The sequence below is a fragment of the Ochotona curzoniae genome, unplaced genomic scaffold, assembly GCF_017591425.1.
Source record: "Ochotona curzoniae isolate NIBS_2020 unplaced genomic scaffold, NIBS_Ocur_1.0 contig_2692, whole genome shotgun sequence".
Classification (NCBI taxonomy): Eukaryota; Metazoa; Chordata; class Mammalia; order Lagomorpha; family Ochotonidae; genus Ochotona; species Ochotona curzoniae.
Genome location: NW_024465556.1, coordinates 7,842,046 through 7,869,525, shown reverse-complemented (window position 1 = coordinate 7,869,525; position 27,480 = coordinate 7,842,046). Strand labels below are relative to the sequence as shown.

Genomic DNA, 27,480 nt, shown 5'->3' with positions numbered 1-27,480 from the left:
TTGAAGAAAGTTACTTTTAGAAAGGAACCAGAGTGGTTTAAGCTGCAACTTGAAACACCAGTGTCTTATACGGGTGCCATTTTGTGTCCTGACTACTTCCTGTTCAATCCCTGCTAGTGTTCCTGGGAAAGTAACAAAAGAGAAAGACTCAAGTACTTGGAACCCTGTGTGTACATGGAAAACTTTTAAGTTGTTCCTGGTTTCTGGCTTCAGCCTGGCCCAGCCCTGCTTTGGCCATCTGTGGAGTAAGCCAGTAGATGAAAGTTTTCTCTGTGTCTGTAACTCTGCCTTTCACAAAGAACCTGGGTGGTTTGTAACTTAACATTGTCACTTTTTGAAAGAAACATAGAAATATATTATCTTCTTGTTCAAGGTTCTTCATCTACTTGAAAGGCAGAGGGATATGGAGGATGGAGGAATGAGAGAGATTGCTTTAGTCTATTGGTTCACTTTCCTAATGCCCACGAAATGGGCGGCCCTGAAACCATGATCCTGGAAGTGTGGTTTTCTACCTGGCTGATACGAGGCCAAGCACTTGGGTTATCATCTGCTGTCTCACAGGATGCACCAGTAGGAAGCTGGATAGGAAGTGGAGCAGCCAGGATTTGAACTGGCACTCCAGTATGGTATGTGGGTGTCCAGAATGGTGGCTTAATGCCACCACAATACATGTTGCAACAACAACAACAAAAAAATCTAGTTTGCTTTTTTATCTCAGCATTATATTTCAAAAATAGAATAAATTAGTAATCAGTTGGAATTTGATTTCAAAACAGCATCAACTGGTTTGAAATTTTTCCATTTATAAGCAATGAGAAGATTGAGAGTTGGCATTTTAGTGCTCCGGGTTGCATTATCTAATTGGTTCCTCACTTGTTATGAAAGTTATAGAATAACTGTCTTTAAAAACATGAACAAAAGTGTATTGATAGTGTTGGCTGTGTATAGCCATGGAAGATGACAAGAACTGGTTTTCATTATCCTCCTTCCTGAAATATTAAACCACAAATATAGATTATTGCCATATTGTATGACTATTAAAATGCCATATTTTGTTTCTTTCAATGTATATTTTGTATATAACAATTCTGATTTAAATAGTTTCAGATTTTCTCTACATAGTCCCAAGGCTGTTTCCTATCAATATGCACCTTTATGAATTCATCTCAATATATATGGAGAAAAGAAACATCCATTGGACATTTTTGTTGCTGATAACACCTATTGCCTTTCCATGGGATCCCAAAAGCTGTTGCTTCTTAATACAGAGAATTTTAAAATGACCCAATGATAAATGAGTACTATAGAGATGTGGTAAAATTCATAGTGCATAGATGCAGAACAGTTCAAATTCTTTATTATTTACTTTTTGTGTGACTTTACTTACCAGTTCTTTTTTTGTCACATAATTGCATTGCATTATGTGACAAAGTGTTATGGGCACTGGGATTCCCCCCACCCCTCCCCAAACCCTCTCCCCATGGTGGATTTCTCCACCTTGCTGCGTTACCACAGTTCAAATGCAGTTGAGGTTCTTTCATTGGAAGTATTTACCAAGCATAAAGTCCAGTGTCTTATTATCCTACTGGTTCAACGATTTCTTGGTGAGACATTCTGGTCTGAAGATAAAGTCTTTTTAAGTGTTATTTTTCCTATTTCTGAAGTGGAACTTTATATATCTCTAAGGACTAAAAATGGGATTTTGAAAGCATTCAGCTAATTTTATGGAACTAAAAGTAGTTTCTAGAATGTTTTATAGACTCCTTTGGCTGGGTGTACACTAAACTTCCCTTTGAATGCCTTCTGATTTGGAATAGGGTGGGATCTGCTGTAATCACAAGCAAACCATAGTGTTACTAATTTGAATCAATGGAAATACATTTCTCAGGACAAGCGTTTGCTTAAGTTGTTAAGATGCTGCTTGGGGTATCTTCATCACCTGTCAGAGTGTCTGGGTTTGAGTCCTGGCTCCATCCCAGCTTCCTGATAATGTACTTCCAACAGGCAGCAAATGGAGGCTCTCCATGTGAGAAATCTGAGTTCTGGACTTTCGCTTTTGCCATGGTGCAACTCTGGCTTCTGTGAACATTTAGGGAATAAAAACACAGAACCCTGTGTCTCACTCCCTTTCAAATAAAAATTTCAGCAAAAGTGTTTTTCACTTGTTAGCTATTCTTGATCAGTAGAAGTGCCTGTTAACCCCTGTAGGTTCAGAACCACAGCTAATGGAGGCTTTTTCAGCTGATTTCTAAGAGAAAAAGCATCTGGATAATTCCTTTTTAGCTGTACAAAGCTGAATGGCCAGGGATGGTTGTGTGCTTCTCATATAGCCATACCCTCCCTATAACACAAGGGATCAAGAGGTACAATTTTGCAGTGTATCATGTAAGGGAGATGAAAATGCTAGCCAGCGATATTAATGACCTCCACATCCCCTACTTAAAATAATACGTAATCTACAGAATCATAAGGTTAGTTGGTCTTTTCTTGTCCTTCGTGTAGGGTTATTAATAGCAAGAATTATTGCTTCTCAGCCTTTTGGCTAAGATCAAGTGTAATAGCAGGAATTAGAAGGAAAGAACCACGATTCAGTTAATTATCCTTTAGCCAAAGGATATATGTATGTTGTTACTGTTTTGAATAGGATCTGGAATTTGGTACAAGCATTCCTTCAGTTGAACACTGGCTTCATTATTATGGAGAACAAAAAGGTAGATCTAGAATGGAGTTATTATCCTTTCCCAAATGAAACTTCAGAACTCAATAGTTATCTTTACTCTTGCCAGAAGATTTTAGTGTATTTGGAGTATGCTGGCGACTGCAGTGCTATGATTTGGAGGCATTTTAAATTTTAATTAAAAATATTTTCTGTAGAAAGTGTGTCTAACAGTTTGGATGTTGTCAGTTGTGAAGCTGGGTTTCCTGTACACACAGCTATGTACAAATTCACATCCTCCTGTACTTGGTGACATTTATCCAAAGCTAAGTATTCTTACCAAGGAAATCAGCTTAGCAAGGACCTCAGCAGCCTGTTTAGGAGCTTGGAATGAAAGCTGTTTGGGAAGTCTGTGAAACACAGACATCATGAACTGGCATTTGAGTAACTAGGAGTCGCCAAGCCAGACTTTCAGACATGGGTAAATCTTCCTCTGGGACTGAGACGTAACACATTAACCTCAGGCCTGCAGTTTGGGGTTTCATATTTTATGAGGCTTGTGACTGCCAGATAAAATGATGGGATGCCCAGATATATTTGAATTTCAGATAAATGAGAATAATATTTTTGGAATGGAAATGTCCCAAATAATTCAGAGGGTACCTTACATAAATTATTAAACCTAAATGTACCTTTGATCTGAAGTTCAGTTTTAACAATTTTACTGGGATTTACTAAACTTGACAAATCTGCCAAGTAGGCATAATATCACTGTGTAACCAAGTCCAGCTGTTCCCAAGGTAGAAACAAGTAATTGAAGTTATTCTGGCCTAAAATCTGCCACAGGTGTGTTTTTAGGTCTGCCCTTCAAGGGTGGTTAAGATATAAGAGGGGAAATCAGAAGTTCAGAAGCCTCAGTCTAGCATGTAGCAGTATTTATATTATTTTTCATGTTCTAATAGCATGAAATGTATGGAAAAACCTCCCTACCTTTTTTGGGATGATGATGCTTTGGAGATTGGAGGGAAACATTGGAAAAAAAAATGAGAATTTGACCTCCAGGCTGTAGATCACCCCTGCCGTGAGAACCTGCTTTCTGTGAGCAGCAGCCATCATCAAATCAATAGAAAGGGCGACTTTTATGAACCAGCTCCTCTGTTAAAATGATCAGAAGTGACGCAGCATCTGCCAGAGCAGTGGTGCTGCATTTTTGAGCAATAATTCTGATGGAGATCAGCAGTCAGCTAGAGCATTGTGGCTTTTAAAGCTAATATTTTAGACTAAGGTTCATGCACAATGCACAATGAGGTGGGTTGAACTATTAAAAGCATTATTTCATTATGTAGATGCCTTAACACAGGTAATTGATGTTCTCTGAATCATAATGCAACTTGGCTTTCCATGCATCAAAGACTAGTTTGGTTTTCTCATCAATCTTTTTTTCGTTTCCCTAGCTGATCCCTTTGCACTTTTTCTGCTTAGTAATTTGTAGCCACAGTTAAGGAATTTTGTGCCCAAACAGGTGTTTAGTGGTGCTTTTTTGTTCTATAACAAAGTAAGCTACAGTATTTTGATTTCTTGAGTTGGTGATGTTGCTGTGTGCCAGCAATTTCCAATAAGAAAGATCATTCCAAGGTTGAATTGTCAGGCTTTCTAACCTTACCCAACTTTAAATAGCCAAAGGGAGACCATCAGGATGCTCCATCAATTTGTCAGCATGGTAGGGGTTATTGTTGGCTGTTCATTGTGTTTTTAATCTAGAAATCACTGACTATACTAAATGAGTGACCTACCCAATTTAAAAATCACCAGGACAATGTCATTGAATGTTGCACTTGTGGATCCACAGGCAGGCTTTATTCCCTCCTGCCTCTTCCTAATGTCAGCGCATCTCTGTCATTATTGTCTTCTCAGCTGATTGAAACTGATGCCCAGTTCTCAGAAAACCCGATATTTCTGTCAAAAGACAAGCAGATTGAACAAATGGTAGGATCATTAGAAATCTAAAATATTTAAGACAAGCATGTAATAATGATTTGAGGGATTAAAGTTGTATCCCTTTAAATTTGTGATTCTTTTTATTGGTTATTAAGACTTGGATAGCTGTAATCTTTTGTATCTGATATGAACCACCAGGATGGAGGGAGGGGTGGGAGGAAAGGGACCTTACATATCTAATGCTCTTTTAGAAAAATCAGGCTAGTTGGTAACTGAGCAGGTGGTTATGGAAGAAAACAGGTATCTGGAGGAACAACTGACCTTAGAGACATCCCTTTGCCATTTATTAGGCAGGAATCTGTAAGCTCTGTACTAACTGTTGTAGCCTAGTTGATGCCAGGGTGTGATAGTGAGTGAGGGGCTCAGGCAACAGTCTGCTGAGAGGTTATCAGCTCTCTGCAGACCCTGGTGCAGATGTTGGCATCTGGAGCTCAAGCACAGGTGGAACAACCGGGACTCAACAGGCACCAAAGGTAGATTAGCCCATTATGCAATGCCACCAACCCTGGAAATAAAATTCTAATTCACTAAGTTTGCAGACACTATTACATATCTTTTAGGCAGAAAATGCATTAGCTACCATGTATCTGCAGCATTGTTTAACTTTCCTGTCATTAAAATTAACTTTGGTTAAAATGCAAGCAGGCACACCTATAATTTACTGCAGTTCCATACCTCTGAATTAATTCTATTGTTGATTTGGTCACATCTGATGCTGGTGTTGTTTGGCTTCTTCTCTTATTTATAAGCAAATTGCTGTGATTTGTCCTGAAGCGTTTCAATGTTGTATTATTTAGAAGGAGGTTTTTCTTTTGCAAACAAGTCTAAAAAGCAGGTCTTTCATGCATAGATGATTTTCTGGCTCTTTATTTTAAAATGCATGATTTTAATCAGCTCCCTCTTTTTAGTTTTAGCACTATTTGGAGTTAATGTTCTGTCTTGAAAATGGCCTACCCCAGTTCCACTGACCTGGTCTTTTACTTTTCAAACTTTGGGCTCTACTAATAATTTCTTCTTGAGCAAAGCTGTCTATCAGTTTGCTTGGCTAGCCAAATCCAGTTCAAAAGTGACTGCTCATTAGTAAAGCTGGATTGAGTGTGCCTGATTGGGCTGCTGCTTCCCCTCTTTGTAGGCAGAAAGAGTAGAGTAGATTGAATAGTGTTCCTTACACATTCATTTCCATTTAGAACCTTAGAATATGTTTTATCTGGAAAAAGACCTGACAGATAAAATGAATTTAAAATTCAAGTGAGTTTGTCCTAGATTTTTGAGTGGATCCTAAAGCTCGTGATTGGTGTCTTTATGAGAAACGGCAGACACAGAAAGAGAAAAAAGTCATGTGAGGATGGAGACAGAGATTTGAGTGATGTTGTCACTTGAAGTCAGTGCCTGCAGGAGGCCAGCTGGAGCTGGATGAAGGCATTGTTGCCTAGAGCCTCTGGCAATAGCAGTCCTGTTGACACTTTGGTTTTGAATTTCTAGCCTCCATGTTGTGAAATAATAAATTTGTTTCTTAAGCTTGACAAATTTTGGTCATTTGAAGCCTTAGAAAACCAATAAAAAGCTTCTTAAAGTTAGACAATGAGCTGGCTCCTTACTGCTACAAGGGAACTGGCAAGAGCTAATGGGATCCTGATCCCAGAGGATGTGAGAACCACACATAGACAGGGAAGGGAAAGGCAGGTACAGGGAGCTACAACTGAGATCCAGTTACTGCAAGGTGATACAAGATGGGGAAGTGGGTATAGAAATAAGACATGTGCAAAGTTTCTAACTGGCACTTGAAGCAATAAAACTAGGCTTGCTTATTTCCATATCCTTTCCTTCAAGGATAATAGATTCCATTCCAAACTGGTATAGAGGAACCTTGATTTGGGTCAATAAGTGCGGGTAATTCATTGCAGAAATTCTTTGGATGTTTCTGGATATAGAAGAACATCCAGTATTCCTGAGTTGCTTACCACCATGTAGGTCCTGTTCACGTGTTTTCACATACAGTCTGTAGTGAGTTGAAGGCCACTTTCATCCTTAAACCCAAACCTCCCTTTCTAATGGTTTTGCATTTTTTGCTGCTGAAACTTGTTGTAGTCTAGGTTCCAACTTTCTAGGTTATACCTGCACAGCTGTGGTGATTAGGAAGATAGTGCTTCCATAGCCTTGTTGTGAGAGCTTTAGATGTAGCAAGCCATTTAATTCTTTTTTAATAGTAGAAAATTTATAAACATATGTTTGCTCAGGAAATACAATTACAAGGTTCCTTGATCTTTCAAAAGTCGTTGAACATATTATAGAATATTCACACGTAATTTTTATGTTTATGCCAAGCTTTGCTGACTTTGTTTTCAGATAAATGTTACAATGGGTAATACAACATTTAATAAAAAAAAAAATTAACCACAAACAAAGTATTTCAACCAAATGACTAAAGTACTTGACACCCTCCCCCTAAAAGAAACTAAGAAAATTTGGAAAAGGCAATGATTTTTATAAGGCACATCTGACTCATCAAATCCTTAAAAAATTAGGCCAATATAACCTAGTATTAACTACTGGCTTAGCAGTCATACTAAGAAAATAAGTATAGCTCAATGATATTTCTAGTCTACAGTTTTTTGGAAAAGGTTTATTTACTTGAAAAGCAGAGAAGGAGGGAGAGAGGTGGGGAGAGAAGCAGGGAGAGAAAAGAGATCTTCTATCTATTATTTAATTTCCCAAATGGATGCAGTGGCCAACGCTGGGCCATGCCAAAATCAAGAACCTGGAGCTTTCTAGTTCTCCCATGTGGGTGGTAGTGGCCCAAACCCTTGGGCTATCTTCTGTTGCTGTCTCAGGCATGTTAGCAGGTAACGATTGGAAGCGTAGCAGCTGGAACTGGAATGGGTGGCGGAATTGCAGGTGTTGACTTAAATGGCTGTATCATAAAATCATCTTCTTATCTCCTCATCTGCAATTTTGAAACATGCTGTATAGTTTTTAAAATCAATTCATGGGGCTGGTGCAGCGGCATAGCAAGCTAACCCTCCACTGACGCTGCCTGTGTCCCATATCAGCATCCAGTCAGTTGCTCCCCTTCTGATCCTGTTCCCTCCTTATGATCTGGGAAGGAAATGGAGGATGGTCCAAGTCCTTAGAACTCTGCACTCACATGGGAAACCTGGAAGACGCTCTTGAGTCTTGGCTTTGGATTGGCTCAACTCCACTGTGGCAATTTGGGGAGTGAACCAGTGGATGGAAGATTTCTTTTTCTGCCTCTCTTCTCTGTTAATCTGCCTAAGGACCCTATCAGAACCACACACCCCTAGAACTCTCAGAACCAGCACCCACCACTCAAGTGAACCCACAGACTTGAGTCAGGCAACCTGGACCCATAAGACCCCACCCCCTGGGACTCTTGGACCTAGTACCCACCATGTAGGCAGGCCCAAGGACGCAGGCCAGGCAACCTGGAACCCTCTGGACCCCACACCTCCAGAGATCATGGACTTGGCATGCACTGTACAGGTGAAAGGCCTAGTTTTCTTAAAATTGGATATCCTTGGCAGTTTGTATAGGATATTATCAACTTGGACTGTGGTTGGGTGGCAAGAAGCAGAACTGATTGACCTTCAGATAGAGTTTTAAACTAATATGATGATTAAGTTCCCTCTCCATATAAGAATGGGTGTAAAGGGAAGGATATGGTGCCACCTATAAAAATATCTGAAAGATTAAATGAGATAATCCTCCTAAAGTACTTTTTGTAATGCCTGGTATCTAGTAAGGCCTCAATAAATCTTAGAGTATTATCTATTAGTATGGCTATTATGTCCTGATCTTCACAGTAGTAATAATGAAAATGAAAACTTCCTTTTCTCTTAGGAGAAGACTGACTGTACTCTAGCATGGTGACAAAAAAACCACTAGAACCTGTCTTACATCTATTTAAAATCATCAATAACAACTGCTTCCATAGTGATTCATGCTTTCTACAACTGTCCAGTCAGTGCACCTGCTAACGTTGGTAGGCATAAGGCCTGATAATGGCTACAGTTTGACTGTAGCGCATATGCAATTCAACCAGTCAAAATAGGATTCTTTCCAGCTTTGTTTCTGCAGCTGAAGGTTAACTGATGCCTATACATTTCAGTTTCTGGCAGATGGCCCATCCCTTAGCTCTTAGGGTCTCCAAAACAAAGTTAGATAAGCTCCCCTTGTATGATTAGAGAGCTGTGCTGATGTCCCTCACTTTAATAAGCAGTAAATACAGATTTATACAACATTGAGTGAAATCCAATGATAGAAATATGTATAAAATTCTGAAGATGAGACTGAATAGAAGAGCTCACATGAGGTAATTTTTGGTTCAGGTTGTGAATTGTTTTTTAAGCACATGAAATGGCAGGAGCTGGGAAGTTTTCTAGGCTGAGGGAATACACTGTAAGTGGAGACATCAGTTCAAGAACTGCTGCTTCAATCACCTGTGGATTGTAGGCTCTAGAAGGGATGGGATGTTGGAGACTAGGTGGGAACAGTGAGTAACTGGATTGTGATGGTCTTAGATTCTGTCGTAAGGAAATTGTTTTGGTACAGCTTGAATATTTTTGTTTTTGAGTCCTAATAGGAGACTGAGCTTTTCTAATTCCTAGGCCTGATCTACAGATTGAGCACAGATTAGATAATGGACAGGTGTCAGATAATTGGGAAAGTAATTTGATCTGAGAATATCTTCTTAATGAAAATCTTCATTTATTGGCAAAATAATTTACTGGGTGGAATTTGTCTCTTATCAGGGTTTTTTATATTTTGAAACTCATTGGAAATTAGTTTGAAGAAGGGCAATGTGGCATTTGAGTTAGGGACTTGAGGTATCGTCAGCTGAACTCCAACTGCTTTTGAGTACAAATGTTCTGAATATTAGCTGTACCCATCATTCTGGATAATTGCTAGGTTTTCGAATTTTAAAACCTCAGGATAAATGGTACTGCAGTTAAAATTTGGCTCTAAAAATCTGTGGGATTATCCTAAGACTGGAACTTTGTCATGGGTTACCTTGACTTGAAATTTTCCATTCAGTTCAAACACATCTTGTGTTACTGTGTACAAGAAAACATACTTTCTATGTACAGACTCCCTATACAGCAAAAACTGCACGTATTCTAATTGTGACCAGTTTGGTAAAAGACCCAGAGATGAACAGTCATAATGACTGAATTGGGAAATTAGACATAGAGGATGTTTGTGCAGCCTTGGTAAGATGAGAGTTCACTTCTAGAGTTATTCTTGCTTCATGGTGACATTGTACATAGAGAATTTTGAATAGATTTCACATTTTTCTTTTAATTTTTTTGGTTGTTTATAAGGCAGTTACAAAGAAATAGGGAAAGATCGTTCATGCACAGGAGCTGAGCCCATCTGATGCCAGGAGCAAGGAGCTTCCTTCAGGTTTTCCAGTTGGCTGCAGGGGCCCAACCACTTGAGCCATCCTCCAGTCTACTCCCAGGTCATAAGCAGAGAGCTGGAATCTAAATAGAGCTGCTGAAACTCAAACCAACACTCACGTGGGATGCTAACACCACAGATGGAAGCCTAGCCTACTAAGCTACAATGCTAGCCTAGATTTCACATTTTTATGATTTAAATTTAGAAGCATAGGGATTCCTTCTGCCTGCTCTCCAGGCCCCTCCCTCCACCCGTGTTACTACATTAGTGTATTCATTTGTTTCACAGTAGCAGGCTTAGCTTTCTGATATATCATGACATACGAAGTAAATTAAAAAAAAATAGATAGGTAGTGAATACTTTCTTTGTGTTCTGTGTATCAGTTGTCACAGATCAGAGAAAAAATATACTTGTTTGAGAGGAATGCCTTTTTTGCTAAGCATAATGGTTTCCAGCTGAGACTGTAATTGGAAATGATAAACTTTATTTTTTTATGGCTGAATAGTATTTCATAGTTCGTATTCTACTTTTTTTGGGGGGGGGTATCTGTCATCAGTTGATGGGCTTCTGGGTTGGTTCCATATCTTAGCTATTGTGCATTGTGCTGCTGTAAACATGGAGTTATACGTAACAGTCACATATGCAGATTTCATTTCATTTGGACATATTTCTGACTGGGGCAGCTGAATCATATGGTAGATCTGTGTTCAGATATCTGAGCAATCGCCTTTCTGTTTTCTATAACGTAAATGCTAATTTACATTCTTGCCAACAATGGATTAGGCTCTTTTTCCCCAAATCCTTGCCAGCGTTTATTGTTTTCTGATTCCTTTATGATAGTCATTCTTACTGGAGTGAGGTGGAACCTCATTGTGGTTTGTATTTGCATTTTCCTGATAGCTAAAGAAACTGAGCTTTTTTTTTTTAATATTTCTGTTTGCTTTTTGAACTTAATATTTTCATAAATATGTTCATATCCTTTTAAAATTTCTTAGCTTGTTTGTTTTGCCTTTCTGAAACTCTTTGTAAATCCTGGATAATAATCCCCTATCTGTTGTGTAGTTGCAAACATTTTCTTCCATTCTGTTGGCTGCCTCTTCACTTTGTTGATGGTTTCCTTTGCAATGCTGTAGCCTCTTAATGTGACTTAATTCTGTTTGTTTATTTTTGCTTTAATTGCCTGTGTTTTGGAGTCTTTTATCCACAAAGCCTTTGTCTCCACCTATGTCTTATAGTGCTCCTGATATTTAAAAATGTGGACTGCTTCATGAATTTGCATAACATCTATCCACAAGGGGCCATGCTAATCTTCTCTGTGTTGTAACAGTTTCAGTATATGTGCTTCCAAAGTGAGCACTGGTAGAGACCTTTTTAAAGTGAGCTAGTATTTTGCACTTTTGTGGAATGGATTCCCTACCCCAAACAAATTTACCATGTTGGATAATACTGTGGATATTGGGACATTACTGTTTATTAACATTAATAACTTAGCCTCTTTGAATACTATTAAAGTAGATGTTAATCCATAACACAACTGAGTGTTAAGCTTCACAGATAACACTTTCTCAAAAATATTGGTTGTCTTTCTATATCACAATAACCTCCCTGTTGTGATTCACTTCCTTTTGTTAACTTGCTTTTAGTCTGAGATAGTATGGTATATCATATTCCATTTGTACCTTAGTTTATTTTCATCTCAGTTATAAAATGGTTCTTAAATCAATTTCTTTGGGATGGGAATCCACCTAAATACTTCTTGAGTGTCTGAGATACTATTTTCCTTCTTCTATCTTATCCCTCAAAAGATGAAAACAGAACCCTGAACCACATATTGTGAAAATGGGAGAGATCTGAAACCTGCGCACTCTTTAAAGGGGGAATGTTGGAATGGATGTTTCTAGTTTATGTTAGCTGCTTTTTGTGGGAATGGTGAGACTTAAAATCTTCAATGACTAGTTCAATGGGATGGCAAGCAGAAACATCCTCTGCTGGTTGGGTAAAGTTGGGTAATGTGATGGGTAAAGCAGGGAAATGCCAATGTCTAATTCTATGTTTGCTCCAGTACCTAAAAGGAGGCTAGCGTATATGTAAGGTCCAAGGATGTCAGATTTTGTTAGAAAATGTTTGGTTTGAATTTGACATGATATCAGTTAAGAAAAAGTAAGCATCATGGTAGCAGGCACTAGAAACACAAGTCTGACACTTTCTTATTTCCTATTTGACCTGATTTAAGAAACATACTTGATACTTATGCTAATGGTGGGAAACCAATTTCAAAAGTGCCCTTCACATACTTCCAATGCAATCTGCTGTTAGAACATGGCAGTTTCTTATTTATTTCTTCAATTAAGCAGCTGTTCAAGAATCATCCTTAGGCCACAGAAATGAGTAGGCAAGCAAAGAGAAGTTGCCAGTTTACTAGCAATGTTTTGAGGTTCCTGCTTTTCAGTAGTGGCATTTCTTTTAAATGAATCTTTTTTTTTTTATGTTGTATGAATGGGTGTTACTGTTTCCTACTTGCACAAAATTTATACTGGATACTGCTGCTTTGTGACCTAATATGACAGAATGATTGAATTAACAAATACTTTATATGTTGTGAAAGAACTGAAAGAGAAATGTGGGACAGATGTCTTCCCTGGGGTGCTTACGTATTAACTGAGGGATGCATGCCAAGCACACAGATTCTGCGTACACTTGCAACAAGGTTGTGTAGGATGACACGGCATGGATAAGGACACCAGAGTCAGAAGAGGTACAGGCTGGTTGGTGTGGCCTTAGTTAGTTGGGGGAGATGGGATTTGAGTCAGACCATGCAGGCTCTGTGGGATACAGGTCAGATGGAAGTAGAGCAAACATCCTGGAAGGAGAGGACTACATTGAGAGGGCAGAGGGTATGGACTGAGGGCAGGTCCAGGGGGATGTCTGCAGAATATGTGTTGCATCCTGTGGAGGTGTGGAGCTTTTACATTGTTGAGGAAAGTAGGAAACGGGGCCTGTGCTGATTTGGGAAATGTTTACAACTTTTTCTTGTGTTTTGGTGGTTGCCTCCTGAGTGGTAATGTTTCATGCTCAGGCAGTACTGTGATATTGCAGCTTTCTACCCATAGAAGACTGATGGTATTGTTAAATACTTAGCTAAGTATTTGCCAGAGAACCAAGGATTTTACTCACAAGTAAACCTACTCATGGTGTGTGTCACTTTCTCTGAATCTGTAGATCTGATTCTCCTTGTTGCTTCATGTAATTATTGGAGCTGCTGGGGTAGTTTGGGCAATTTTTGTAATGATAATTTTGGATTTTTCTCACAACTGCTTTGGGGATAGAAGAAAAATTTGATTCTTGTTAAACTAAATAAAATAAACAATGGAGCTTGTGAAATGAAGCATTGAGAAATATTTGCAAGCAAAGAATAGCAGATATAGCATAATAATATCAGAAAATAACATAGCACAGATTGCATATCGACAGGCTGTCTGCCTCCTCAGCCAAAAGTGGAGTAAAAAACAGCTTTCCCTGGGAAAGGAACACTCTACAGGAAGAGGCATTTAAGGGAATTTAAATTTCAACCCAAAGAAAATTATTTAAAATATTCATGTTTCAAGTTTATATTAAAATCACCTAAATTAGTATCTCCTTTTTAAAAAATAGTCATATTTCTGAATAAAAGGGATTCACTAGTTTCTGGGAGTCCATGTGGCTGAGAAGGGAAGACTGGTTTGACAGGGTGCCCATTTGCCGTCCCTGGCTTGGCGTTGCCTTGGAGCTGAGCAGTGCCGGCAGGAAGGCCCAGCTGTTGCCATTGGTGTAGATGCTGACTCACCGCCACCATTGGCCATTCAGCCACAATTTTTGAGTCTTTTGAAAACTGTTGTGTTATTGAAAGCTAATAGCGAATGAAAGAAACAGTGGCACATATTTTAAAAAGCATTATTTGTTACATCTTGTGACAGAAATTCTGTCCCAAGAATTAGAAATATTATTTAATATTTTTTTTGATTGTTATATCCTGAGTTTTCTTAGGGAGTGAACAGTTCTTTAGCATTCTTTCAAAAAATACAGAACAAGGAGGATCAGACACAAAGATTTTCACCTCAAAGGTCCAATCAGCCAGTCTCTTTCCTTCTCTTTTCCTTGGTCTTCTCAGTATCCTTTCCATCTGCTCCTTAATTTAAAAAATACTATTAAATACAAAAGCATACATATTCATTCAACAATAGAAGCACTTAGGTAATTTTTTTAAAAGATTTATTTTATTTTCATTACAAAGTCAGATATACAGAGAGGAGGAGAGACAGAGAGGAAGATCTTCCCTCCGACGATTCACTCCCCAAGTGAGCACAATGGCCGGTGCTATGCTGATCTGAAGCCAGGATCCAAAAACTTCTTCCAGGTCTCCCACATGGGTGCAGGGTCCCAAGCTTTGGGCCATCCTTGACTACTTTCCCAGGCCACAAGCAGGGAGCTGGCTGGGAAGTGGAGCTGCCGGGATTAGAACCGGCGCCCATGTAGGATCCTGGTGCGTTCAAGGTGAGGACTTTACCCACTAGGCACCGTGCTGGGCCGACTTAGGTAATTTTTACATTAACCTGCCCCACCTTAAAAAAGAGGGTCGTATTTTGCATTTTAAATGCTTTGGTAGGCCAACTTTTTATTGATACAGTTTTAGCACAAATTTTGGAAGTGTATCAGTCTTTAAAGTATTCTCTAGAGCTTTAAAATAAGGGAAAAGCAGCCCTGTTGTCCTCCTTACTCCAAACGTGGTGAGTCAGAGATCTAATGGTACACTCTACACATTTACTGAACAACTAGATTCCTATTTTATACTTCTCTTCCCTTGATCTCGCTCTCTGAAAATCCTTAGCAACCACAGTAGTAAGAATCATATATAATATTTTCTGATTAAGGGAGGAAGGGAAAATGAGCCACATGACATAAATTTTTGAAGAGAGAAATAAAGGACAGAGGGACAGAGATTTAGCATATGCTGTTGCAAAACTGATCTTATAGGAAGCTGGAAGTAGATACTGAATTATAGAAAATATTTATTTCAAACTTCAAAATGGTACAAGTTCTGAATTTAGGATTTCTAGGAAGCCTTTCAGAAGGACTGAAATCTCCGTCTTTCCCACCCACAGGCTGAAGGGACATAGGGAGGTGGAAGCAGTGAAACCCTGGGCTTAGCTCCTTTTAACTGCTGGGTGCAGGATTGGCTTCTTTTTTCTCTGGAAAGAAACAGACCTCCTACCTAGACCAGTTTATTAGGACAAGGCTAAGCTAGGTTGATCTGAAGCTCATCAAAAGCTTATTGTAATACCAAAGTATGTTAAATGACACATCTGCTAGTGGCCTGGAGGGAAGCACTGGAATTCATATGAACTGAATGGGTTGTAGCTAGGTTCTGGAAAACCTCTACTTACTCTCAGAAAAATCTCCCCTTTGTTAGGGTGCAGTTCCCTTTTCATTAAATGAACTACAAGATGTTCAACACAACTCAGACACTCCCCTCCAAGTAGGGGATGGTCAGGGCAGTGTTTTGGTATAGTTGGTTAAGCCACCATCCGTGATGCCATCCATATTAGAGCACCATAAATTCTGGCTGCTATGGGATGATCCATATCCAAAATCAATATGCCTGGGAAAATAGTGATGGATGGACCAAATGCCTGAAATTCTGTACTTTAGTGGAGGAGCTGGGTAGAATTCCAAGCTCCTGAATTTGGGCAGGCCAGGCCCCAGCCATTTTGGTCATGAGAAGCAGAACCAATACATGGAAGATGTTTCTGTATCTTTCCTCTCTGTTGAAAGTTGTATTAATTTTAGAGTACAATGGGCATAGAAAAAACTCAAGCATGGGAAGAAGAAAAGACTTAATGGTTTGACTGCTTGCTTGCCTCTTGGGAGAACTATTTAAAAGTTATATGTGTCTTTGAGACTGAATGGTGCCATGTATCAAGCTAGAGCAGATGGGCAAGAACTGGAGTTAGGTTGGAAAGCTCTTCTTTTTCTTGTTGGCTATGGATTTGTCCAAATTGAGAAAGTTGGAAGAACCTGAAACTATAATCATACCATCGAAGCGAAACTAAATTTTCCCAAGTTCTATAAGAGGTAGCTGAAATCATGTAAGAGCTCACTAAAATCACATAAGCACAAAATATCATATTTTACCATTGCTTCTTTGAACTTGCTAGTTTTTCATAAAAAGCTTGGATTTCAAGACCCTCAAGTTAATAGGTCACTGTTCTTGCCATGTATACTTGCCATGTATACTATACTTTTTTTTTTATTGGAAAGGCGGATATACAGAGAGGAGGAGAGACAGAGAGGAAGATCTTCTGTCCAATGATTCACTCCCCAAGTGAGCGCAACAGCCGATGCTATGCCAATCCGAAGCCAGGAGACTCTTCTGGGTCTCCCACGCGGGTGCAGGGTCCCAAGGCTTTGAGCCTTCCTCGACTGCTTTCCCGAGCCACAGTCAGGGAGCCGGAAGGGAAGCGGGGCTGCTGGGATAGATCTGGCGCCCATATGGGATCCCGGGCATTCAAGGCGAGGACCTTAACCACTTGCGCCACTGCACCGGGCCCTATACTATACTTTTTATACTCACTTTTGCCTATAAGTGAGAAAATAGCCAAAATGACACTTACTTTAAGGACAACTTAAAAATATGACTAGTCAACATCATGATAGCTGTATTTAGTAAGTAACCAACAAATTATTCCACCAAGACTGACTTTAGGATGAATTTCTAGTAATAGGTGGAGAAATCAGTTAAAAGTGGGAAAGGATTTAGGATGCATTTTTTCGGGGGGAGGGTAACCATCTGAGCTGAGTGTCGGAAGGTCTCAGGAAGACAGGCAGGAAGGAGTAGGTCTTGTCTCCTCCCTCCCTCCAAACCAGCATAAATACAGAGACTGGCATAAATATATCTTTCTAAAAATGTGATGATCTTAAATGGACAAAGGTAAACAAATGTATTCATTATTTCTTGTTCAAATACTGTTGTCTTTGGGGAGAAGATGTTCATTCTCACTTCTCCATAAGTATGTTTTTTTTCCTCTAAGGACTTTGTTTGGCATCCTTGGTTAAACTTGGCACTGACTGAGCAGCAGAGTCCAACTAGGACAGAGATTTTGGCTCAACAAGGAGGTGAACCCCCATTCTCCCGGGTGTCTGGTTAAAGCTTTGTCATGGTGACAGATAAAATCCATTGAACACTACTGTTACCATTTTATATTTTCCCCCGTTTGTCAATCTTTAGGAATAAATGATGACTAGAAGTATAACACCTTTGAAAGTTATTGTTCTGTTAAACCAATAAAATATTCCTTTCTGCTTGTCTCTTTTAAGGAAAAACAGAATTAACTTTTTAAGTGCAGACAATTAAAGAATGGCTTGCCCCTCCCCTCCTAATGCCTGTGAGGCTGCTGAGTCATCCAGAGTAACTCAGTTGCTTTTTCTGGAAGTATCCTCTAGACAGTTCTTGTGTCTGTATTGGATGCCATGTTCTACTGGGCATGCTCGGTAGTTCCTCGATGCCAACAAACACATCAGGCTTCACCTTTCTCATGTCTGGGTGTATCTTAAAATTAATGAAGGCATTTAATAACAATATATTTTGTGAAAAGCTGTTTAATCAAACAGATATTGGCTTTTAGAATGGATGACATCTTACAGGAAAAGTAGTGTGTTACAGTTTCTACTTCTGTGCAACAGCCTCAAAGTGTAAAATAGTGATTATTCCCTATCAGTCTGTATTGGTCAGGTACTCTCTTAGGACACAGCAGGGTAGTTTTCTGTTTCCTGATTGCTGAGCGCTTGGTCAAGAAACTTGGAGCTTCAAAGCAAAGCTTACGTGGAGGTTCATTGATTGTCATGTCAGGTTTGTTGTGTCTTTGGTGCATACTAGGGAATTACATGAAGAGATAATGGAGCGTAAGGGATTACAAGAAAATCTTTAGTTTCTTCTTGAGTGGTAGTGTTCCTTGTGATGAGGAGAAGCTTGGGAAGGAAGAATATCTTCAGTATTTTCTGAGAGAGAGGTTGAACTTGGGTTTTTGATCTGATGGAGCTTTAGGGAATAGCACTTTGAAGGCTCAGCTTACTGAGCATTGTCAACGGCAGCCTGTAATTACAATCAGGCATGTGTCCCACATTGTGGCCTTCTCTGTTCTGATTCCTAACTCTCCAGTCCATCTTGAACTTGGAATTCATAACAGGCAAAAGAATCAAAGCTGGAACAGCCACTTTTGTCTTCATTTGAATCAGGGATTGAAGTGTTAGCTGTCCTCAAGGATGTCTGATTCACCCATTCCAGAGAACACTTCTCTGTTGCATACTTTCAGATCTCTCACCTGAGCTGATGCTGGAAGTACTTTGCTAACATTCCCACTTGCTAGCTGTAAGATAGGTCATTAGATCTTGGGGAATGCAACAGGATATGGCTTTCTCAACCTCTTGGGGGCTCAAAATGTTAGATAAGGTACTCTCTATGATTAAACAAATCAAAATTCTTTTCCAAAATAGTGAAGATTTAAAATATAAATTATTAACTTTTGAGTGGTTACAAGGGCTGTCTCAAAAGGTGTACATCAGAATTGCTTAAAATAATATTAATGTCACTTTAAAGACATCAAGCAAGCATTCTGCCACCAAAAAAAAAAAAAAAACCCCAAAAAGGAAAAAAAAAAATTCCTTCTATCACAGTCTTTTTGGTCAAATTTTCAAGGATTTCCTAAGCATTAGCTTCAGTACATTGAAGTGAAGGAATTTTCCTACAAGAAATGCTATCCTCATCAACAGGGCCACTCCACTGTGTGCCTCTCCTTGGCAAGAATCTAATGACATTACTTAACAGCTTTTGGGGGTTGCTGATGTTATCCACATTTTACAAGCAGAAACTGAGGCCCAGATTGCTTATTTTACTGGATCAGGGTCACACAGGAAAGAAGTAGGAAGCAAAGCTGTCCCACTTGGAAATCATTGTGTGACAGAACTCATCTGTGATTAAGTTAGCTGTAGTTTTCACAAACAACTAAGACCAAGGGGCTAGTGAAGACTAATACTTCGTGTGAAGCATTTTGACTTAGCTAAATGCTTGGAAGATTAAAGCAAGGTTTTTGGGTTTTTTTTTTAAGATTTATTTATTTTTATTGGAAAGTCATATGTACAGAGAGGAGGAGAGACAGAGAAGAAGATTTTCTGTCTGTTGATTCATTACCCAAGTGACCACAATGGCTAGGGCTGAGCCAATCTGAAGTGAGGAGCCAGGAGCATCTTCTGGGTCTCCCTCGCAGGTGCAGGGTCCCAAGGGCTTGAGTCATCCTTGACTGCTTTCCCAGCCCCAGGTAGAGTTGGATGGGAAGTGGGCTGCTGGGATTAGAACTGGCACTCATACCCAGTGCATGCAAGGTGAGGACTTTAGCCACTAGACTACCACGCCGGGCCCTGGAAAAATGATTTCTAAGACAGCTGACCTATTGAGGCAGGGTCTCTGTTGTCACCACAAAATATTGCACTGTCAGACATATTCACCTAACTGCTTGGATGCTTTGCATGATGTTAGAAAAATGGAAGAAAGCTAGATTTCTAGTAGTTTTTTTTTTTTTCAGGTAAAAAGGTACATTAGCAGGGACCAGGATTGGATGTGGCTGGGACACGATCCATAGGGGTTTACAGCATTGTAGTGGGAAGCTTAAAAATGTCATTTAAATTTATTATTTCAGGCAAACTTTCTTATAGAAAATTTAGGAATAAGAAGGAAAAATTATATTTTAGGGGTAATCACTGATAAGATTTTGCTTTGAATTATTCTGACCCGTTTGTGCATGCCTATGTGTGGATGTTTATACATTTCTGTTTTTCAAAAAGGGAACTTATGCTATTGATGTTCTACAAATTTTCACAGAAATCCATTCATTAACAATTTTTTCAGAACATTTTCACTAGAGCTTGTGAATTTTTCATTATTTGACTACATCATATCTTGGGTTATTTTTTCCTTTAATCTTCTAATCTTGTAGCTACTGACAGAGACTTTTTCAATTTCAAACCAGTGAAGTAACTTCTTAACTCTACAATCAGTTGATGACATTGGGTTGCTGCTCCCCTGCCCTAAGACCACCCCCGATCCTGCCCTCTGCCCCATTCCCCACTGAAGAAGGCTGTGGAACTGATGGCTCCTGGCAGCTCACCTTGGTTTGCTATTTTCTTCTTGCAGGAGACGGAGCATGTGGTGCCCAGCCAGTCAGAGTTTCAGGACAGAGCAGGAGTGCCAGCTCATGCGAGTCCACAAAACAATGCCTTCAGATGCCAAGAAACAGTGCGACCTCAACCAAGGTGGGCCTTCACTGTCAGAAACTGTGCTGTGCTTTGGCTTTGTGCTTTACCAGGGAAGCCCACTGCTACCTCTACACAGCTCAAAGCTTGCTGACTTTTGTTCCTGCTAGTCAGAGAAACTGCTTTCAGAAGGTCTAGCAGAAGACTCCTGGAATCTAAGAGAAATGCAGCCAATCTGTTCTGGTTTCCATTTGAGGATAATTATACTTTAGATTCAGCCAGGAGCAGAGACAGGTCCTGCCTTTGGAAAGAAACACTGTTTTCATTTATTCTGCCTCTATTCCATGCCACAGGGGATTAATTTTTTTCTCTGTGCTAACAATAAATGATAAACATGTAGGCATCAGGCTGATTGCTCTTCACTCATTATTTTACTTAGCTTTTTCTACTGGCTTGGAAAGTTGGGTACCAGCAGCCCCATTTTAGAGAGAAGCCTGAGGCCAAGAGACAGTAAGGTGCTTGCCTGATGTTGCATAACTCAAAACGGCTAGCCAAAATTTGAAACCTGCCAGTGTTGGAGTATGGCACGGCAGGTGCATCTTCTGTCTTCAGCCAAGTGTCAGCCAGTGACCTTAGCTCTGAAGCTGTCTGAAAACTGGCCTTCCTAGCCTCTTGGAGATGGTCCTGGATCCAAAATGAGAGCATGAGTGGAGAGCTGCCTGCAGAAAGGCTGGCATAGGATTCTGGTGGGAGCCTGGCACTGCAGCTGTCAATGGAAACTCTCTTCTGGAAATAAACAGAAGGAAGCATTCACACACTAGTTGGGTCAGCTGTCTTGAGGGATCTTGTGTACAGTGTAATCATAGCCCTGACTCAGTAGAAAGGGTGTTCTGTGCTTCTGAGCTTGACCTTTAGATCTTTTCCTGAGGCAACACAGTCTAAATGAACCAACTACAGAGAAGTGGGGCTGTGCTATGTGATTATGCTTTAAAATATCAAACATACTGAACTTAGAATCATAGAATTCCTAAAGGATTTTTTTTTTTTAAAAAGGCTTCAAGTTACTCCCTTTTATCCTTGTTTTACCTGATCCCAGGTCTAGTACCTCTACCTCTTGGACTCAGCCTTGTTCTTTCTCTGAGCATTGGGACATTTTCCCTTGTATTTGAAGCGGACTGTACTAAAGCAGTTTTGGTTAGAATACGTGTAGACAATGACCTTGTCGCTCCTGCGTGAGTCCCATGAGTGCCTTTCCCAGGCAGAACAAAATAAACTAATTCCCATGCATATTTTAAAATAGAATAAAAGCAAAACAAACAAAAACCAAAGTTACTTGGCTTTTCTTTGTGTGTGTGTGTATGATTTTTGTGTATTTTTGCTTGTGTATGTCCTTCAGGGGATGGCTATTCAGCAAAAGTCATATAAAGGAAAATGGTATTTACAATTTAATTTTTTCACATTTAACTAACTTGCAACCATTTTGTAGTCCATCAGTTGTGATTTTAGTGTTGATAGATGGAAGTAAGAGACTCTGTAGTACTCTGTGGTGGAAATCATTAGTATTGGGCTAGATAAGAACTAAGCTATTGAGTGCTGAAACAGAATAGTTCCATGGGTGTTCAGAGCAGTGATTCTTAACAGTGGATATGGGAGAAATTACCTTTTGTTTAGATTCTCAGAGATCCATGAAAGTTTGCTTCAGAAGTTAGAAAGATGAATACATATACTGAGAGAGAGATGTTTATGTAGAAACTTAGGAGACTCCTATACCTCCTCTGCATGCCAGGAAAAGAAATGAGAAAGTTGGCTTTCTTCCTCATTAAGTAAGTGTTGTGTTTTAATCTCCAATAGATTTTAAGTTTTTCCTGGCAAAAGCAGATGTGGTTTTGATCGCCTCCTTAACAAACCTCCTTAGGACCCCCAAATATTTATTATTCTTCCTCTAAAGTCTATTCTCCACATTTATAGTATTTAGCTTTCCGAGATTGCAGCATTCCAGAAGGTTCTAAGTTCCAGCATAAGCAGTCACAGGATCTGGTGCTAAGTCACAGGTCTGGAGCACTGTTAGGCCAGCTATATCTGGTAATATTAAATTTAGTAGTTGGGTTGGTAACCATTAACATTTACTGTTATTTATTAGATAAATGGTGGCGCCACCCAGGGATATTCTAATGAAACTTTATAAAAAACTGTCTCAAAGTATTACAGGGATTGTGAAATTTGATGAACTGGTGAAACAGGATCTGGGACTAAAAACAACTTTGAGTCAGGTAGCTCACATCCCTGATAGCATTCCTCTCCTGTTTAAGCCAGCACATGACCAAGTTCAGGCAAATTATGCCTTTTAACATCTTGATAGACATGATACTGTAATACAGCATGTCATTGCTAGGTCAAATTCAAGAGAGGAAACCAGGCTAAATATCAGCAAGTGTGAAATGCCAACTTTCTGAAAGTGGGGAGGGCATTGTTAACCTAGTGAACAGTGCAAGTGACAGAGGCAAGCTCTTTCTGTAGCAAGGAACCCGCAAAAGGTCCTGCATCTGTTAAATTAGACTAGAAGGAGTGGTTAGTCTTCAGAGAATGAGCCTACCCTTGTAGAAGAGGGATTTGGGGGTTAGTTGAATTTATGGTGAGCTTTAGGTTTCCGTGCACATCAAAGAGTTTCGTAACTGCAGCTCTGAGTGTATTGTATGTTGTACTCTTCCTAGTACAGGAGATCATCTGTCTGTGGGTAAATTTCAGGGAGGTCTATGAATGTTTTTGCCAACATTTATGCATTAATATTGGGTTTGTAATAGTACTTTAACATGCATAACTATAAAACTGACTTAGAAAAACTCAAATTTATTGTAGTATACTTTTATCAATGTCCAGTAGGGATTTCTCTGGGCCACAATGAGGGTGTTGGCAGGACTGTTGGGATTTAGGGACTCTGGAGGATAATTGGTTCATTTCCTTGATTAATTTCAGTTTCCAGAGACTGCTCCAGTCCTTGGCTCTTGAATCTTTTCATCTTTAAAGTCAATCTTTTTTTCTGACCATGGAATAGTTTTCTGATTGTGAATTTTCAGCTGATTAAGTTGAGCTTCCTAGGGTGTTCAAATTTGAAGGTCATTAGTCATGTCTGTAAAATATTTTTGTAAATGTAAAGCATTCAAAAAACGCAATGGGGTAGTGGTGCAGGAAAGAGTGAGGACTTGGGCATATTTGGAGTAGGGGCACAATTATGCCTACTTTGAATGAGATTTCAAAATTCTCATTAGGAGTGAACTTTGTGGCACAGTAGATTAAGCTTGTGCTTGCATTGCTACTCCTGGTATCCTACAGGTGGACTTAGTCCTAGCTACACTTTCAATCCAGGTTTCTGCAAGCCAGATGGGAGACACTGATGGGGAGGGCTGCTGGTGTTAGCCTGGCACAGCGTTGGCTGTTGTGGTCTCCAGGGAGTGAACGATCAGATGCAAAATCTTTCATTTCTTCTTTCTCTGTTGTTCTACTTTATATAATAAACAAATAAATCCTTTATATTCAGGAAAAGTAAGATAAAAATATGAGTTCAAAAAGTTGAAATATGAGTATAGTTTTTTCATAGTATACATTTGTTGGTAATAGCTTTCCCGTCCCTCCCAGAAAATATTTTTTGAGAGGCAGAAATGAGTGAGTGCCAGCACTACCACCTGCCACCTCAGTCCTGGAATTCCTTAAATGGCCAGCGCTCCGTTGGTCTGAAGTTGGGAACTTGGGCTATAATCTGGAGCTTCCCAAGATGTGGCAGGACCCCACTTCCCTGAGACTTCTTTTCTGCTTCCTGGGATCTGCATTGATAGGACACAAAAGTTGGAAGCTGCAACCAAGGATTGACCCAAACTACTCAAGATATCGGGTCTTGGCATCTTAATCATTAGGCTAAATGCCCAGTTCTCATTTTTGAAGAACCCTTGCATGTGTCTAGTTCCTCACCTTGCCCTGGGAGAATCTATAAAACCTTTATTGTATATACTCATCGCCCTCCACGGGGTTTGAAGTGTGGTGCTAACCTTTTCTACTTCCAGGCTTGCTTGCTCTTCTAAATTTCCTCAATGGAGTTGATCCATGCCCTGTATTGCAGCCCTGCTGCCCCCTGCCACCCTCAGCCTCCATCCTGGCTGCACAGAGCTTTTAGATTTGGCATCCTGGGGGAGGGCATCATGAGACAGATTTGACTCGTGTGGTGTTTTAAAATATTTTGAGTTCTAACATGGCAATGGCTGGTAGATTTTAATACACTGTTTTTTCTGATAATGTTTTTATATGACAGCATGCAAAGCACATATAAGAATGGAGGATATTATACTACATTGGTATGCTCCTTAATTTCTGGCGCTTTTTGAAAAAATTTAAAATTATAAAACTATATTAGTAAGAGCTAGAGGCAATTTTATTACTCATTGCTCAAGAGTACACAACGCTTCCATTATCTGGGTTGGCACTCACTGAGGCTGTGGTTTGCTTAGGTTCTTGCTTTCTTTGATGGTGCTTGTCTTGGTTCTGTTACCAATCTATTTAGAGCAGCCACTTGATGAATATGCATCGGTTTGATGGATTTTTATAGCTGAAGCTAGTGTAATCCTGCAAATCCTCAGAAATGATAGAGGGGAATTTGTAGATTTAAGAGAATACTAATGCAATCAGAGATTTCTTGGCAAACTCAGTAAACTTTAAATGTAATGATTTAATCACTCTCAAGTTTATTAAAACTTATCACAACATTTAACTGTTAATATCTTTAAAGACCTTGTCTATGTGAATGGGTGCTATTCTGTGCCATTAGCTTACTACTAATTAGCTGGGTGGCCACATTTGCAAGTTTCAGTTCATTGACCTTTTCATCTGTAAGTCTCCTGTTAGAGAGTCCTGAAAATACTTGGCAGGGATAATGAGTGTTGGGGGCTTCTGCACTTTTTATGACATTCCAGATTTCAAAACAAAATAGAAAGCTGCAGGTTTGTTGCTTTGTGGAAAGAGGAAGCTTTTTGGCAACAGCTTTTCCTCAGGGGAGAAGTCCTTTCATATTTTTGTTTTTCAGAGAGGAAGAAGAGATTTAAGGATGTAAGTGTGTTTTAATAGCTAATTGTTTCTTTTTAAAATGTTTTCCCTAGGAGTAAGCAGGGTCTTAATGTGTTCTGCTGAAAGAGGAAAAGATTGAGTGAGAGAATGAGGTTCTAGGACGATCCCTCCGTTGAACAATAACAGCAGAACCCTGCCTACTTTTATCACATTCTGGTCCCTCAGTAGTGTCCTGATAAGGTTTAGATTTGCTTTTCTTTTTAAATGTAGGAAAGCAGAGAGACACAGTGTGGAGAGAAAGTTTGTCTTGACTATGCTTGGGAGTCTCTTCAATGCAGTTAGGTAATAAGAGGGTTCTGACTTAGTACCCAGTGCTGGAATGTAGCTGTGGCATGAAGGCTCCCCGTCGCCACCCGCTCGGAGCCACAAGACTCACAGAAACTTTGCTTATTTGTCACATGGTCACTTCACTCAGATTCTAGGGACCCCTCCTCTAACATAAGAGGTCTGGGGCAAAAGACTACTGAGGCTTCTTCTGGTTCTTAGACTTAAAATATTCAACACTCCAGCAGTTCAATGGATTAGATATGGAAAGACTGTAGCTTAAGAATACAAGCTCTTGCAGACACAGATAAAAATAATTTCTCCCTCTGCTGTAGAGCACAAAAATCCCACGCCTAAGCTGATTGAACTGCTGATTGAAGAGGGGCCCACACTTGATTACTGAGGGAAAGAAATGATCTTTTTTTCTTTTTTCTATTTTCAAATGTGATTTTCTCTAGCTCATGTGCTAAATTGCTAGTGCCCTCACCAGTCAGTCAGGCATAGGGTAAAAAGGGAAATCTGGATTCCTCTAATTAAAAATAATAAAATAATTTGAAACAATAGAAAATGTATAAAATCCTGAGAATATAAAAATCTCTTACTACCTATATAACCACGGTTACTGTTGCAGTGTGTGTGCTTATGTTGTTGCTCTTGTATTAATATTGATATAAAAACAAATTATGTGTGAAAGGGGTTTCTTAACGCATTAGGATCTAAATTTACTAGAAGCACATTTTTTTTTTGGTTTGTTATTTCAGAGTAGTTTTACTTTATAAAACAAAAATTGTGGAGTTCTTTAAAGTTACCATATATTCCACATCTTAAACTAGAGTTTGTCACAATTAGTGTGTTTTTCATAATCTAGACCATACCCAATCTTCCCTAATTTTTAAATCTGACCTCTTTTTCCCTTGCACTCCTCTTAGCCATCAATAATCAACATTTTGTGTTCATGCTGAACATTTTTTATTCAGCTTCCATATATAAGGAAGAATATGTGATATTTATCTTTGTGTCTGGCTTATTTTTCTTGAAGTGCTACAGCTCTACTCATTTTGCTAGAAATGGTACGATTTCATTCTTTTCAGTGGCTGAATTAAGTGTATATTCCACACTTTCTTAATTCATTCTTCTAATGTTAGATACCTGGCTATTCAGTATTCTGGTTATTATGAACAGTGCTGCAGTAAACATGATGGAGAATGCATTTGTTGATACACTATTTATGTGTCTGAGTGTATACTGAGTAGTGGGTTCTGGGTCATCTGGCAGTTCTGTTGATGGGTTTAAAAGGAATCTCAATACTGTTTTCCATAGCAGTTGGTCTAATTTTCATTCCCATCAACAGTCTATGTGTTCCCTTTTTCTACATCTTTTCCAGGATTGCAAAACATACTCCCCCAAAACTAGTTGGAGGTGTTGCTATGGAACCGCCAAACCTAATTTTGCTCACCCAAAACACAGCAAATCACTTACATTGGAGTAATGAAGAAAGCAGATATTTTTTTTGCAGTATAAAGAGTAAGGAACTGGGAAGCTATAGGTAAATTTGAGGGTTCCTTGAGGAGTTAGGGGTGCAGGTACTGAAATAGTGGCTGAGAGGTACATATTTGATTCAAGTTAGGTTGGTCAGTACTGCTAATGACCCCTTTTTGGTTGGTTGGTGATGTCAAACTCTTTAGGGAATTTTCATGTTGGCCAGGTGAGCTTTGCTTGTTTTGGAGCTTTACATGTAATTAACTGGTAATTATCTT

The 27,480-nt window shown here is 39.4% G+C and overlaps 1 protein-coding gene and 1 non-coding gene across 8 annotated transcripts in view; one reads left to right on the top strand and one right to left on the bottom strand.

Annotated features, from left to right (window-relative positions):
• FAM13C (family with sequence similarity 13 member C) overlaps positions 1 to 27,480 on the top strand; it is a 112,407-nt gene that overhangs the window by 20,078 nt on the left and 64,849 nt on the right. For all 7 annotated transcript variants that reach the window (XM_040976060.1, XM_040976064.1, XM_040976059.1 and 4 more), the window contains one exon: positions 20,292 to 20,410. In XM_040976060.1, the coding sequence (XP_040831994.1) occupies positions 20,292 to 20,410 (119 nt within the window). The remainder of the gene's footprint in view (positions 1 to 20,291; positions 20,411 to 27,480) is intronic.
• LOC121153540 lies at positions 11,322 to 11,429 on the bottom strand. Its single transcript, XR_005883418.1, has one exon. It is a non-coding gene; the product is annotated as a U6 spliceosomal RNA (small nuclear RNA).